Source organism: Carettochelys insculpta, chromosome 21 (assembly GCF_033958435.1).
Source record: "Carettochelys insculpta isolate YL-2023 chromosome 21, ASM3395843v1, whole genome shotgun sequence".
NCBI classification, from domain to species: Eukaryota; Metazoa; Chordata; order Testudines; family Carettochelyidae; genus Carettochelys; species Carettochelys insculpta.
In genome coordinates, this window is record NC_134157.1 from 10,360,241 (window position 1) to 10,375,588 (window position 15,348).

Sequence of the window (15,348 nt, forward strand, 5' to 3'; positions counted from 1 at the left end):
GCCTGAGCAAAAACAGGCCCACCAAGGCAACATGGGCAAGATACTGCAGGAAACAGAATAGTGTATTTTAGCACACTCCAGTGTGGGAAAGCTGGGGCTCAGCGAAACAAAAACAGCACTTCCTTCACCAGATGCATTCTTCAGAGCTTGGATAAAGTTTACTTTTGAAGTATAACCTTCAACTGACTCCCTTTTAGAGGTTTACTGGTATGTAATAACTGGAGCCCTGAACCTCCAATGAGAAGCAACCAAAACACCGGATTACTTGCATACAACGCTGTCTTACTCCTGGGACACTTCTGTGCCAAATTTTTGCAAAATTCTGCATATTTTTAATCAAAGTAATGCAATATAATCACACCAGTTTATCTTATTTTGGTAATTTATTTAAACTTCCATACTGAAAAAATAACTGTTCAGCCAGATAACATGAAAACACATGAAAGTAAAGTTATACATACCTGCTAACCAAAACCCTGCATTGCAGTTATTCCAATTCTGCATTTTAATTTAAGTGGCATTACTTTTATTTTGCTGTATGGTGCTTGTAGCAAGGTGTTTGCCCAGCTCCAGGAGTAGAAAGGGATAAACTCAGCACGGGGGAGGAGGCTGGGGCTCAGGAGCCAACCGCTGGGGCAATTAGGCGCCAGTTAGGGCTGCATAAGTAGAGGGCTCCTTAAGAGTTTTTTTTTTTTTTTTAAAAACAATGAATTTTTTTGTGAAATATTCACATTGCTGTAACATTGTTTTTCGAGAAAAATTCACAATTTTTTTTAATCACCTACCAAAAGTGTCACCAAAAAGATTCAGAGAGGTAGCCGTGTTAGTCTGTATCTTCAAGAACAACAAGAGGTCCTATGGCACCTTATAGACTAACATATTTTGGAGCATAAGCTTTCGTAAGCAAAGACCTACTTCATCAGATACATGAGTGGGGGGGAGGGGGTCAGAGCTCTGAATGCCCCCTCCCCTCCCACATGCATCTAATAAAGCGGGTTTTTGCCCATGAAAGCTTATGCTCCAAAATATCTGTTAGTCTATAAGATGCCACAGGACTACTTGTTGTCAGAAAGATTGTGGACTAAATTGTCCTTTTAGGTAAATGACAAATGAGGATAACGTTTATATAGCAAATGTTGACAGCGAAAAGAAAAAAGAATATTCTGTAAATTGTCAACACACCATTTTGCAAGGAAACCTATTCAGATTTTCTCACAAAACTGTTTGTTTTTTTGTACCACCCAGGATACCAGCGCATCTCAGTGGCTATACGTATGTCCTGCTGTAATCCCCTACCTTTTGCCATGCAACCCACCCCCACTGCCTGCCAAGAAAAAGAAAAAAAAAGCCTACAACTTATAACTGTTACAAGCTCTTGCGCTCAGGTTGGAAGGGATTACAAGTGTGGTGTTGCAGAGCATGGATTCTATGCCTAACTTGCACAGAGATTCCAATGACATGGATCTGACTAATGCAGTCCCATTAGCTCCCTCTTTACAGACATGGCTGCATCTCTTATTGGTCCAGAACAAATACACAGCATAAGAGGCAGATGCCAGGTGATAGTATAAAAACAGGAGTAACAGACATCTGTAAATTAATGTTCAATAAGACAGGCCATAACTGTTGTATCAACTACACCGGTCTAAATTTCATCTCTGACATCTTGTAGGAGTATTTGTGCCCTTTGCCTGTCTTCCAGTTCACCCCATCAGCATAGCTTTCATGGGCTCCTCTCAAGTACAGGCCGTTCAGGTTGGCCCAGTGACAATCTTGGTACCACCAAGCGCCTTTAAAGATTACTGCACAGTTACCTGAAGACTGGTCACTGTCACGGTCTCGGGTAGTAAATGGCATATTGTTGTGGAGGGTTAATGAATCCCCTGTGGAAAAAAGTGTGTGAATTAGTACCTGTTTTCACAGTGCAGTTCCTACAGGCCAGCCCAGAAGTTTTGCAATGGGGTTGATGAATTTCTCCTTTAACCAGGCAGCAGAAATCTCCCTGGGCCCAAGAGAGAGACTGCAGTTTTACCTCCAATTAGGAACATTTTTACCAGGCCATATTCTTATCAAATTACACCACTACAAATCCGGAGTAACTCACTGGAATCATTAGGCTCAGTCAAAAGGTGCTTTGTTGGCTGTTTGCACCTTTGGGGGGTTGTAAGGTGAGTGCAGAGTGCTCCTAAGCACCTCCCTGCAAAGGCCTTCCAATGTCAATGAGCAATCCGGCCATGGCATGCAGCAGCCTCCATGTCAGAGATTTCTGCTTCCAGAGCCTGGGCTTCAGCAGCTGAGTGGATGGACAAGCCCCTTTTAAAATACTGACATGCACCTGCTGTGTCTATTTGGAGTAGCTAAGTTTCTGAGGGGTATGACAGTCCTGTTTAGAAAACTAACCAGCAACAGCAGTGCCTAACTCTGCTTTCTTGCCATTCACTCGCCAAACTATCCAAATCTTGCCACCTCGTTAATGTGTTTAGATTTATGCTTCTGCAACACTACCTCAGCAGCAGGCTAACCAAACCCTCAGTAAAGAGCTCCACTTCCACCTTCACTTATTCAATCAGTCTCTGCGGATAGAACACTGGCACAGAACAGTTGTTACTACACTATCTATGATGGCACCTCCACTGTATAAAAAGGATAGTTCAGTACTTAATACAAAACTCACGATGTAATTGGTGTCAGATGTACCTGGCTTCTGTCATAGAATAGTCTACATTTCTTTGCCTTGCCAGGTTTTTCATCTGCCACGAAAGGAACAAAACCGGCAGGAACCTACCTGCAGTGCCACCAACAAAGGCTCCAAGGATCAGCTTGTATTTCTCAGTCTCCCCTGCAATTTTGAATGACCTGTACTTGGCAAATTGATAGACGTTGTCAAAATCTTGGAGATCAACACGGAGCTCGTTGGTTCCTTTAGACAATGATTTGAAAGCAAAGCATCTCCCATGAGCTTGTATTACTATAATTGATTGTGTTGCAGAAGCCCCCTACAGGTCCCAATAACATACAAGTCCCCATTTGTCTAGGACTTCTGTGATCATTTAGTTTGACCTCCTGTGCATAACACACCCTAAAGAATTTTACCCGGATATTTCTGCATTAAGCAATATCTTTATCTTGATCTTTCTTAACCCAGTTTCCACCTACCAACCAGGCCACCCTCTTGAACGGCTCCATATTGTGCTTCATTACAATAGATCGGAGTATATAAACTCATCCTCTCTGTAGCTTCCCTCATTGCAACCACCAGAGGGCAAAAACTGCCTCATGAATCATGCTGGAGCCAACTCATGTCACAGCATCATTGGGCTCAATAGCTTTCCTGGTGGGGCTGTGGTGTAAGGAACAAGCTATATGACTGTAGCAAGAAGGCTGGTTCAGCTCTGTGTGCGGTATCGAGAGGAAGGGGATGGGAGAAATTCTGGTGGAGAGGGTTGCTGTAAGGAAAAGACTGCATCAGTAGTGAGGTCCTTACCAAGGGATGTTAACAGGTGGATATTGTCATTCCCCAGCCAGAATTCTGACAGCTGGTTGCCAAATCCTCTTTTGTATGAATTCCACTCACGAAAAAAGTTGATAGAGCCATCCACTCGTCTCTGGAACACCTGCAGGGAACCAGGGATTTCTTAGCTGGGAAATCCTGCATTGCTTTCCTTCCTACCCACAAGACGAGAGAGGCAAAGCTGAGACCGTAAATCATCTGCTCGGGTCTATTTCAGTATCGGAGGATGTTTATCTGCAGAGGGATTTGCAAACCATGACAGCACTGGACTGTGTTGTATGTTGAGCTCTGCCACCCAGGACCATCAACACCACCTCTGGCATCCCTCTTACCTATTGTCTGTCATGTCTACTGAGAGAGGGAGGCCTGAACACAGGAACTGTCTCTCACTGTGTGTTTTTACAGGGCCCAGCACAATGGGACCTGATTATGATCAGCTGAAACAGGAGCTACTGGAATCCATGTGATAATACATTAGAAGGTTTACGTACGATGTGTCTGCAGGGCTCAAATCCCTTTGTCTCATCAGCTCCCTAGAATTCTCTCTCCCCTCACACACACAAGCTGCCAGAGCAATGGAGCAGCTGATTCACCAGGCCTGTGACCCAAGGGGAAGGAAGAAGAAACTCTGGTTCTGGAGTCTGGACAGCTATAGAGGCTGCTTTGAATAGCCAGAAAAAGGGAAAACTGGTTAACTGTGTCAGAGTAGTGACAAATGTGCTCCCACACAGGGGGACTTTTTGATTCAAATGCTGCACGAAATCCATTGTGTTCACAACCAATATACCTGGAGACACTGATGAACCAGGGCAAGGTGGGTAAGGGTTAGAAGGAATCATGAAGTGCCTGCATTTTTTTTTTGTTTTTTTGTTTGTTTTCAGCTAATTTGGCTGAGCAAACGGCTCCTTATTTGAGTTTCTGCCTTCATCTTTATTTCCAAATTGCAACGCTCTGGCTAAGGTCACCTTTCTTTTATTGGAACAGATCTGATTGTGCAATATGCTTTGTTCTTACAATCCATCCCCCACCATCTGTGTCCATGTCACACAGCACGGTCATGGCATTGCAGTCCTGAGGGTAGATGGTGTACCAGCCGCTCAGGCGGTTCCCTCTGTCCAACAGCTCCTTGCAGTTCTTTGCTCCTGGATGAAGAGAGGATTTGAACAAGGTAAATTAGTTGTAGAACTGTCCTCAGAGCAGGCGTTCATTGGCTGCTTTGCATTGCACAGGAGGAGGAATCAAGTGCACGTTTCAGGTAAGTGGGCAGCTGTCTTTAAGTCAAATTTCCTTCTTCTTTTCCCAACCACCCCCTCCCCACCGCATGCACTCAGTAGTGTGTACAAACTGGAGCATCCCTTGCAATGGTCTGTGAGCCCTCCAGTGTTTATGTGTTTAGAAACGTACCAGAGCACCAGGCTCTAGCAAGGCCTTGAATGTTGTAAACAGTTGGCGAGAACAGTCATATAGACTCCACTGTAGACTAAAAGACACTACACCCCATCCAGCACCGCGGGTTCAGAGCCAGAACTTTTCAGTCTCTGCTTCAATACACAGAGACGGAGGAAAAAATTACTTAAAGTATCCATGGGAAATGCCTGTGCAGCTATTTCGAAATCTGTCTCAGTGCTTATTTATAGTGACAGAAGATCCCCCCAGTAGAGATAAGAAACAGTATCCCATGTCTTGGGTGAACAGTTAGACTGAGGGAATATCAAGTGCTTACACCTATACTTGCAGGGAGCAGCTTGCAAGCAGACCCAGGGCTTAATTGTGCCAGGGCTTTCCCAGGTGGAGCCCCAGCATCTCAAGGCCTGGCAGTTCATAGCCCTGTGCCACCGCTTCATAGATGACAGTAAAAATATTGCTTGAGCCTTTGTACTTAATTGCTTGAGCCCAAGTATCTCTTTCACTATAAATAAGCACAGAGCCAGAGTCATCCCATCCATAAGAGGAACTGGGGCAACTGCCCCAGGCCCTGTGCGTTTGGAGCCCCTGTGGCACTTGCCCCAGCCAGTCTGTGGACACGGAGGGACCAGGCACGGCGCAGGCATCAGGGATCACCTCCCCTCCCCACTGCATTCACCACACGGGCGGCGGCAGCAGCAGCCTGCTCGGCCCTGCTGTGCCGCATTGTGCTGTCCTCCTGGCTCGCTGCACCTCGCTTCTCCACAGCAGCAAGAAGCGGTGCCCCCCAGTTCCCACCCACAAGAAGAAGTGAGGTGCAGGGGGCTAGAGGGCAATGCAAGAGAGCAGGCTGGAGCAGGCTGCCCACCCACTGACCATGTGGCCAGTGGTAGGGAGGGAGAGAGGTGACCACTGCTGCCTTGACACTCTGGCTCCCCACTCCAGGTAACCTTCCATGCCCCATTGCTCAAGGGAGGAGGTAAAGGGACAGGGTGAGTCCTGCAGCAAGGGAGGGGGGTTGCCCCAGTCCCTGCCCCTCCACCCCGAAAGACAGCCCTGCACTGAGCAAACCCATTCACAGAACTGTATTTCCACAAGCAATTCTCTGACCAAATGCTAACAGCAAACACATTCATGTTAAAAACAACCAAGTCTCCTGAGAGCAGGAAAAGGGGAAAACACTGATTTATTCTTTGCAGCTTGATGTGCCTGGAGGTCTGGATTCCCTGGCTAGAAAGAGACAGCGTCCAGTGGCACTGAGACCCACTCACCTCTCTGGCAGCGTGTAGCACCCAGCTCCTCGGTCCCTGGGTGTGAAGAAAAACACCACAGATGGGAAATGAAATGAGCAGAAATGGGTTTCCTTTTAAACCACATCCCCATCCCAAGAGTGACTGCTGGGACTGCAAAGTATTAGCTAGAAAGATTTGCAGTTGTGCAAACCACGTTCAGACAACAGCCTGGACATCTGCTACTGAGCCGTTCACCCTGACATAGCATGATGCTCTCCAGTGAAAAACAGTGAATACTGGCTGGATGATTATATCTTATTTTGCTGAGTCAGTCCATCTACCTGTCTGGGCAAGGTCCTAGCATGTTCCCCCTACCCCCGCCCCCCCCCCCCGCAACACTTTGGATGTGTATTACAACACTTTTCTGCCTAGAACTTTCTTCCAGCCCAACTTCTTCTTGCAAGTGGAGCTGCAGCCAGGCCTCTTATGCGTAAAAATTACTAGCAATGCTAAATGGACATTTAAACAGGATCTGCTCCTTGGGATTGAAACACCCCTTCCTGTATTTGGGAAGTATAAGGAACGGGAAGAAAGTGGAAACTTCTCTGGAATGGCCCGCAGATCTGTAGATTTCACTTAAATTACACATCTTCTCTGTAACCCCTCAGCTGTATGCCTGGAGTTACGCCAGGTACTGCAACATCTGGATGGCCACATATTTTGCAGGCAGGGCTATTTCACGCTCTTAGGCACAGTCACATCCATAGGGGCATTGATGAGCTACCTGTGGTGTGCATGGAAATTATTCAAAAAGGATGTTTTCTGAGCCACTTGAATTTTAGCTCTTCAGAAATGAAACTGGAATGATCCTCCCAGTATAAAGGAGAAGGGCTCACCTATTGTTTTAAGGGCTCCAGGTGCTCCTTTCTCTCCTAAAAGAAGAATATACAATGAAATTCTTGCTTTGTTTAGATATCACCTACCTGATGGAAATTCTTACTTCAGCACCCAGCTGGGCTTTAACTGGGTGGAGCAAGGCCTATGCAGTGATTACTTTCTATTCGGTCTACCAAAGGTAGGCTTAAGGAATGCGTTCACCCTGTCTTGCCTTCTGCACTCACTGAATTTCCCCCATAGTGCTAATTCTGCTAAACTGCTGCAAGAGACACACTCACTCAGATTGCCCTCCTTCCTCCACTGATTAAGTACTACTAATAGTTCACAGCCATGACTATGGCCAAGGCACCACTCTATGCAGTATGGATCTGGTGTTCATAAGTTAAATAGTTAAATCTCTGTTTGTTTGTACCATGCCTAGCGCACAGGGGCCCTGAGCCATAGCTGGACACTGTAGGCAATACAACGATACAAATTTATTTTAAAAATAATGAGTAGTTACTCATTTTTCATGAGTATTTACTCATTTTTCTAACAAACTTCTATATAGTTGAGAGTTTGTGCATCTGTCTGTGAGTCCGTTTGTTCAAGAACTCCCCCGAACAGTAAGAGCTATGACACCAAATTTTGTATGTAGCTTCCTCGTGTCATATCTGAAAGCAAGGGCAGGGTTTGGTTGTGCCAGGACAATGGGATGTGCGTGTAATGCAACTGTTTCTTGTCAAACAGAAAGAGAGGGACAGTTATATTCCAAAATGACCACAAGGGGGCAGCAAATAAGTGCACACGACAGCCCTTGAGCGCCGCAGAGCGGCCATTGGCTATGCAGCATGGGCCCTGTTGCCCCTGTTTGCTTCAGGGCAGCAGCCAAGCAGCATGACGCCCTCCACCCTGGAAAGTAATGCCACTGGCTGTACCATGTGTCCCCTGTGGGGCTGGACCTGATGGGTAGCTGCCAGCCATCCCCCTCTCCGTGAGGTCCCCCCCACACCTTCCAACTCCGTGGCCTCAATCCTGCACCTAAACCCCGTTGCACAAAATAAAATGTAAGTCATGAGTGAAGCTGTCTTAGCCATGTGTGATTTAATTCCTGCAGTTATTTCTTTTGACTGACGGCACTTGTGACAGACATTATAGCATGGCTTGGCCCTGCCCTCCATTTGACCCAAGCCCCCCAAACTTCAATAGGACTGTGCTGTGGAACAGAGAGTAAAATGTGACTCAGAACCAAGAGCTGTACCAGAAAGTGCCCTGCTCTGTAGTGAGAAGAAACAAACATCTGCGATTTCTCACCTTTCAGTCCAGGGGCACCAGCGTCACCTCTTTCTCCTTGAATGAAAACAAACAGATCATCAGGACTGATCAGAGAGGCAGTGATCTTGAGAGTGAATCAGAACTGAAGTTCTGTTGTGATAATAAACAACAGGTATGCACTGGTGAAACTGAAGAGAATTTGACCCCTCTGTCAGCAGATGTATAGGGAAGAAATGTGATGGTGGTTTGGACGCCTAGTTGTTTTAAAATAATGTCCTGTTCTTTATGAGAGAACAAAGTTCTCGGTGCTTAGTCACTTTACCTTTTGGGCCAGCTGGTCCCGCCTTCCCTGGAGCTCCCCGGTCTCCTGCAAACACAGAAAACTCAGCGTGAATATGTTCCATAATACTATAAATACTAAGAATGAAACCCCAAAACCTGGAAATAAAATAGCCCATCTCTGTCCACACCAAATAATATTTCTGCATCATCTCTGTGAGTCTCCATGAGCATGGACTCTCACATGGAGGCCTATTGAAAAAGACGAAAAATATCTTATTGCTTCTGTATAAACCCATGGTTTGCCCACGTCCCAAAGTCTGTGTGCAGATGTGGTCACCTCATGTCAACAAAGGTATCATGGAACTGGAGAAAGTTCAGAAAAGGGAAACAAGAATGATTACGGGTTTGGAACAGTTGTTTTATGAAGCGATATTTAAAAGACTGGGGCTGTGGCCACACTTGGCCAAAACTTTGAAATGGCTGTGCTAATGGCCAAATTGAAGACTGCTAATGAGGCGCTGAACTGAATATTCTGCACCTCATTAGCATTCACACACTTCCAGATGTGGCTACACAGGGGTCCTTTGCGAAAGGATCCCGCACATTTTGAAATCCCCTTTTTCCTCTAGGCTGAGAGGAATAAGGGTATTTTGAAATGTGCAGGATCCTTTAGAAAAGGACCCCCATGTAGCCATGCTGAGCCACGCGCATTCGAAAGCAGTGCTTTCAAAGCGCCGTGGCCAGAAGCATGTGAATGCTAATGAGGCACTGAATATTCAATTCAACACCTCATTAGCATTCTTTGATTTGGCCATTAGCATGGCCATTTCGAAGTTTTGGCCAAGTGTGGCCACAGCCTGGGACTTCTGAGTTTGGAAAAGAGGAGATAAAAGGGAAATATGGTTTCCAGCTATAAAATCATGACAGGTATAGAAAAAGTAAATAAGGAAAAGCTATTTATGTGTTCACATAACAGAAGAACTAGGGGTTCCCAAATGAAATTAATGGGTAGCCAGTTTAAAACAAACAAACAAAAGGAAGTATTTCTTCATTCAATGCATAGTCAAACTTTGGAACTCCTTTCCAGATGATGATGTGAAGATCAGGATTTAAGATGTTCAAGAAAGAGCTAGATAAATTCATGGAGGATAGGTCCATTAATGGCTATTAGCCAGTGTAAGTAAGAGTTGTGTCCCAAGCTAGGAATGGGTGTGTTTAGTGGACAGTCAGCTGTTGGACAGTGACAGGTTAGGTGTTGTAACCTGCGCAGCATGTGTCATGTTTGTCTTCCTTCCAGAAGATGGAAGGGCTTTCATCTGTACCAAGTGCAAGCTGGTTGCCATCTTGGAAGAAAAGATTAAAGGACTTGAGGCCCAAATATCAATCCTCTGGTCCATCAGAGAAAAAAGAAGACTTCCTTGACAGAAGGCAGCATTTAATACTGCAGGTATAGCAGGCTCAGCAACCAGTAAGGGCAGTACAAAACAAGGAAGAAAATTGGAAGCATGTAACCTCCAGGAGAAGAAAGCCATTTTGGGTATCTCCAATTCTGGTGGTGGAAAGCAACCGTTTTCAGGCTCTCTTCAAGGGTGCTGTCGTGGAGAATGCTGTTACAGAGACCTCTCAGGGAAGGATCAGAAGGAGACCCCACTGACTGGAAGACATGGGATTCATAGTCCTAGGGTTGTGAAGGGTGGGGTGGGTTCTATGACCACCACCCCTAAGAAAAGAAGATGGGTGGTGATGGTTGGGGACTCCCTCCTAAGAGGGACAGAATCATGTAGCTGTCATCCAGACCTGGAATATCGGGAAGTTTGCTGCTTACAAGGAGCTAGAACCTAGGATGTAACAAAGAGTCATCCAAAAATGATCAAACCTGAAGATTATTACCCACTTCTCCACGTAGGAACAGACACTGCAAAGAATGGACCTTGAGCAGATCACTGCAGAAGAAAGATCAAGGAATATGGAGCACAAGTGGTGTTTTTGTCCATCGTCCCTGTTGAAGGAAGGGGTGCAGGTAGAGATTGTCAGAACATGGAAGTAAACATGTGGTTGCACAGGTGGTGTCAGAGAGAGGGCTTTGGTTTCTTTGACCATGGGATTCTGTTTCAGGAACAAGGATTGCTAGGAAGAGATGGGATCCACCTAATAAGCATCTTTGCAGACTGACTTGCATACCTAATGAGGAAGGCTTTAAACTAGGTTTGTCGGGAACGGTGACACAAGCCCGGAGGTAAGTCATCAACAGTTCTCCATGTCCACTGAAAACAGGATAGGAGGAAACCAGATTAATCTGCAGCAAGGGAGTTTTACGTTAAATATTAAGTTCCTGTCTAGAAGGCACTGGAACTAGCTTCCAAGGAAAGCTGTGGAATCCTTATCATTGGAAGTTTCTAAGACCAGGCTAGACAAACACCTGTCAGGGATCGTCTAGGTATAATTAGGCCTGCCTCGGTATAGGAAGATAGGCTGAATAACTTCTCAAGGTCTCCTCGAGCCCTGCCTTTTTATGATTCTATGGTCATTTGTCCTTTGGCAGTACTACTTATTTAAAGATCTTCGAGACATTCACAGATCTCAATTAAATAAATCTCCCAAATCCCTTATAAAGTAAGGAGTCATTATCACTATGCTACAGAGAGGGAAAAGAAAGGCTCTTGAAGTCCATGCTACAGTCACACAGCAAGTCAGTGACAGAGCTGGGGACAGAACCAAGAGGAATGATTGTAAATCAGATGCTCCAAACGCAGTGGAAGATAGTTCTAAGCTGGGTTATCATGATCCCTCACCACAGGGGAAGAGAGCTTCTCTCTAGGAACCAGGTAGACTTTCCTCCCATCGGCTGCATCTACACTATCAAGTTCTTTTGAACAATTTTTTGAAAGAAGGGGGCTCTTTTGAAAGATCCAGGGGAGCGTCTACCTAAAATGTTTTTTCAAAAATAAATCGAAAGAATGAGGCACTCCTTTTGAAATCGCTCTTCCCATTTCAGGAAAAGCGCCCCCTTTCAAAAGCTCCTTTAGAAAGAAAATGTGTGTAGATGCTCCACAGGTCCTTTTTTCGAAAGAGCAGTCTACATGGGGCCTGAATTTTTGGATCCCTGGCCCATTCTTTCAAAATAGCGGGGGCTGCGTGGACGTTCTTCCAAAAGGGCAGCTCACTCTTTTGATCTGCTTTTTTGTGTGTGGACGCATTCTTTTGAAAGAAGTTCTTTCAGAAAAGGTCTTCGAGAAGGCCTTCTTTCAAAATATCTCTGTAGTGCATTCATAGCCATCAGGGTTTTGTGGGAAATCACATATTCTGAATGTATTACAGAAATAAGCTCTAGCACTAGCCAAACCTGATTCTCAGTCAGTGCCAGCAAACTTACCTCTCATTCCTGCAGCTCCTGGGTCTCCTTTGGGTCCTGGGGCACCGGCAGGCCCAGGGAGGCATTGCAGGACAGCAAGTTTATCAGAACCACTGAGACCCTCTATATTGACCTCTGGGGAAAGAAATGAATTCATAAATAATGTCTGTGAGAATCTCAGGACCTGAAACATTCTGCATAAATCTGGAGGGCTAGCAAGTCAGAGTACAACTGTCTTTAATTTTGGGTTCTCAATCTACTATGTATTTGAGAGAGGTTGTGTGTCTATCTGTGTGTCCATGTGTCTGGCTGCCCATTTGTTCAAGAACTCCACCTGAACAGTAAGTACTACAACCAGCAAATTTGATATACAGCTTCCTCTTATCATAACAAAGCAACACCAGTGTTTTGTTGCACCAGGAAAACAGGATGTGCCTGGAATGGGATTGTGTCTCACAAAACCAGTCAGAAGAGTGGAAGAATCACCAGGCCAGAGACAGGGGCTGACTGGTGGTGGCTTCTCCCCTCCTTCCCTGTCCAGGACTGCCTCAGTCCTGAGCCTCCCACTGCCCAAGGCAACCTTTGTGGGAGGGGGATGAAGCACCTCCTCCCCCCCGCCCCGCCCCCGCCGCTAATTCATATGGGAACATAGCTGGCTGTTGCCCTTCATCAGGGAGTGAGGGGAAAGTGCACAGTTTGATGCATTCCTCACTCTGGTTGGGGAGTACAGGGGGCAGAAGATCCAGGACCTGCTCCAGCTAGGAGATATGCACCTCCCCCCGGCTGTGCCCACTGGAGCTGCGGTGGCCATGGAAAGGTGCTTCTTACACAGCCCCAAGCTGCTACGGTGACTGAGGACTGGGGTAGTTCTCTCTCTCCCAGCCAGCCTTCACCCTGAACCCCTCACCACAAACTCCCCTCTCCCCTGACCAATGATTTAAATGGAAAAAACCAAAAATTAATTGAGTTAAGCACCTGAACAATGCAGGATAAATCTGGTTAACTATAAATGCAACTTCCTTTAATTTCATTTATCTGGAAGACTCTGTGACAGCTGAAACCTAAAATTCATGTTTGCTAATTACTATTATTTATCTGCTTTAAGCTTTTGGATATTAGCTATTTTTATTCTTTTAAAAAATTTCTCCCTGCCATATTTGCAACCTAAGCATTCCAGCATTATGCTATTTAGTATAGAAGAATCTGCAAATGAAATCAGCTGTAGGGAAACAAAAATGAAACTGATTTGTCTGCTCTCATTGTCCAAGAAAAGTGAAATTCAGAAGAAAAATAAATACAGTAAACAGTTTCATATCTCGCAGCCCCAGGAATAGGAGGATGTCAGATATTCAAATAAGCTGGATAATGGAGAGGTATACCTAACAGTGCAAAACACTAAAGAAAAACAAGATTAGATATTAAGATAGAAATAAAAATGTATGTGGAGTACTTTATTTACCAACAACAGTATTATTGTACACGGTAAACTTATACTGCATTTGCTGTATTTATTTGCATTTACTTTCACTATATGTAACTAAAATTTACTTTAAAATGCCAGTTATTTGAGAACTCTGAGTAGTGGAATGCAGGTTACAAAAGAGATTACTGTAGCTTTTGGTGAAGAAATATGTAAAAAGGTAAATATAATAAATTTCTCAGTTCTCATTATAAATTTAATATTAATTAATTGTAAAATGCCATTAAGAGAGGCTAGGTCTACACTACCCTGGAAGATCGACCTACTCAGGGTCGATCTTACAGAGTTCAATTTCACGCATCTGATAGGGACATGTGAAAGCAATCTATCAGTGGTCAGCATGGACCCTTGTACTCCTTGCGAGTGAGGATCTTTAAGTGAGGATGGCCAGGTAAGTCGACTGCAGCTACATTGATTCTAGCACATAAATGCTGTAGCTAGAATTTATGTATCTGCAATCAACTTACTTTCCCTAGTGTAGACATAGCCAGAGACATCAGTGGATCAACTTAAGAATGCACCTTGCAACTCCATTTAATTCTGTTAAATTCTAGAGAAGAGCAGAATAGGGGGCATAATATTTAAAACAATCACAAAGAAAGAAAAAATTACCTGAAGTAATACAGGTAATTATTTATTGAGCCTGAAAAGTTAATTCTGTATTCATTGCCTTTTCAGGAAAAGATCCTTTTGCTTGAGAGGTCATATGCCTGAAATAAGACTGAGCAACACTGACTAAATCCTGGACACCGTATGATTTCCTGACAAAATCCTGACACTTTAGGATTTGTTGCTGAATTCTTTTTATTTAAAAAAAAAAAAAAGAAGAAGAAGAAGCACTTTAAATGATACTGGATTCTCAATCCAAAGTGCAACAGTAAGACAAAGTGAACCCTGAAAGAGCTCTGTCATGACTCTGCGGTGAGAGAGATACTGGTAAGCATGAATTTTAAAAGTAACAGAGAGGGTGGCCGTGTTAGTCTGTGCTCCAACAGAACAAAGCAGAAATGAAGCAGTTTAAAGACTAATCAAATGATTTATTTGGTGGTGAGCTTTCGTGGGACAGATGCACTTGATCTGGGTTTGTCCCACGAAAGCTCATCACCAAATCAATCATTTTATGAATTGTAAAAGGCAGAGGAATCAGTCAGAGATAAGGTTGCTGTATAAAAAGAGGACACCCCTGACAGGGAATGTGTTTGTGTCAGGATCTACCAACTCACGTTGTATTAATGTACTCGATATCTAGTACATTAATACAACGTGAGTTGGTAGATACTGAAACCAATACACTCACTCTCACAGGTGTCCTCTTTTGATCTTTTAAAAAAAAAATACGGTCAGGGATGACTAAGTCCCTGTCATAAAGAGCTTACATGGTGAAGACAACTGAATGCAAGGAATTTGCAGCTCTGCACGCTCCAGGTTGGCAAGAACCATAGTGTGAAATAAGCCTGTTTGTGTGTCTCTCACTCACCTGGGCAGGTGACCTTAGCAGCATAAACCACTGTGGTTAGGCAGAGTAAGGTGATGAGGGTGTGCTGGGCAGCTCTCCACATGGCTGGTGCTGGGTTCGACAATGGCACCCTTCTTCCCACCCTTTCTTCTGCATAGCTGTCCAATCTCTGCAAGGCCTTTTATAGCCAATTGCCATGAAGCACAAATCTCCACCTCTGGCATCTCGGTGCCGCCTCCCCGTTCTCCACATTCCAGCTGTTTCCACTGAGGTTTGTATTGTTGCAGGCTTCACAAATGGACTAATAAGAGACATTCAAGTATTAGAGTAAGAGTCATTGCTTCACCCAAATGGCACAGGCACACGCATGCACTGATGATTATTGAACAGAGCCAGCCTTAACCCTTCCTCTCCAAGTTAATTCATAGGAGTCTCTCTGCTGGAACATTACAATAGGCGCTCAGATAAGCAGCCCAGTCT

At 44.7% G+C, this 15,348-nt stretch overlaps 1 protein-coding gene across 1 annotated transcript; it reads right to left on the reverse strand.

The window, feature by feature from the left end:
* Nucleotides 1–364: 364 nt before the first annotated feature.
* LOC142023918 (ficolin-1-like) lies at nucleotides 365–15,035 on the reverse strand. The gene is made up of 10 exons (XM_075015369.1): nucleotides 14,890–15,035; nucleotides 11,954–12,067; nucleotides 8,621–8,665; nucleotides 8,338–8,373; nucleotides 7,044–7,079; nucleotides 6,187–6,222; nucleotides 4,526–4,653; nucleotides 3,485–3,614; nucleotides 2,786–2,920; nucleotides 365–1,883 (listed from the first exon to the last, which is right to left on the reverse strand). Exons 1-10 carry the CDS (start codon nucleotides 14,969–14,971, stop codon nucleotides 1,636–1,638), a joined length of 990 nt encoding a protein of 329 aa, XP_074871470.1. The 5' UTR covers nucleotides 14,972–15,035; the 3' UTR covers nucleotides 365–1,635.
* Nucleotides 15,036–15,348: the final 313 nt, after the last annotated feature.

What these genes read in the sequence shown, in the direction of transcription:
- LOC142023918 (XM_075015369.1), bottom strand. Translation starts at nt 14,971, where the DNA reads ATGTGGAGAGCTGCCCAGCACACCCTCATCACCTTACTCTGCCTAACC. An exon ending in GGGACCAGCTGGCCCAAAAG is followed by an intron (nt 8,374 to 8,620) that starts GTAAAGTGACTA and finishes TTTTCATTCAAG; the next exon opens with GAGAAAGAGGTGACGCTGGT. An exon ending in CAGATGGTGGGGGATGGATT is followed by an intron (nt 3,615 to 4,525) that starts GTAAGAACAAAG and finishes GGTTCCCTGCAG; the next exon opens with GTGTTCCAGAGACGAGTGGA.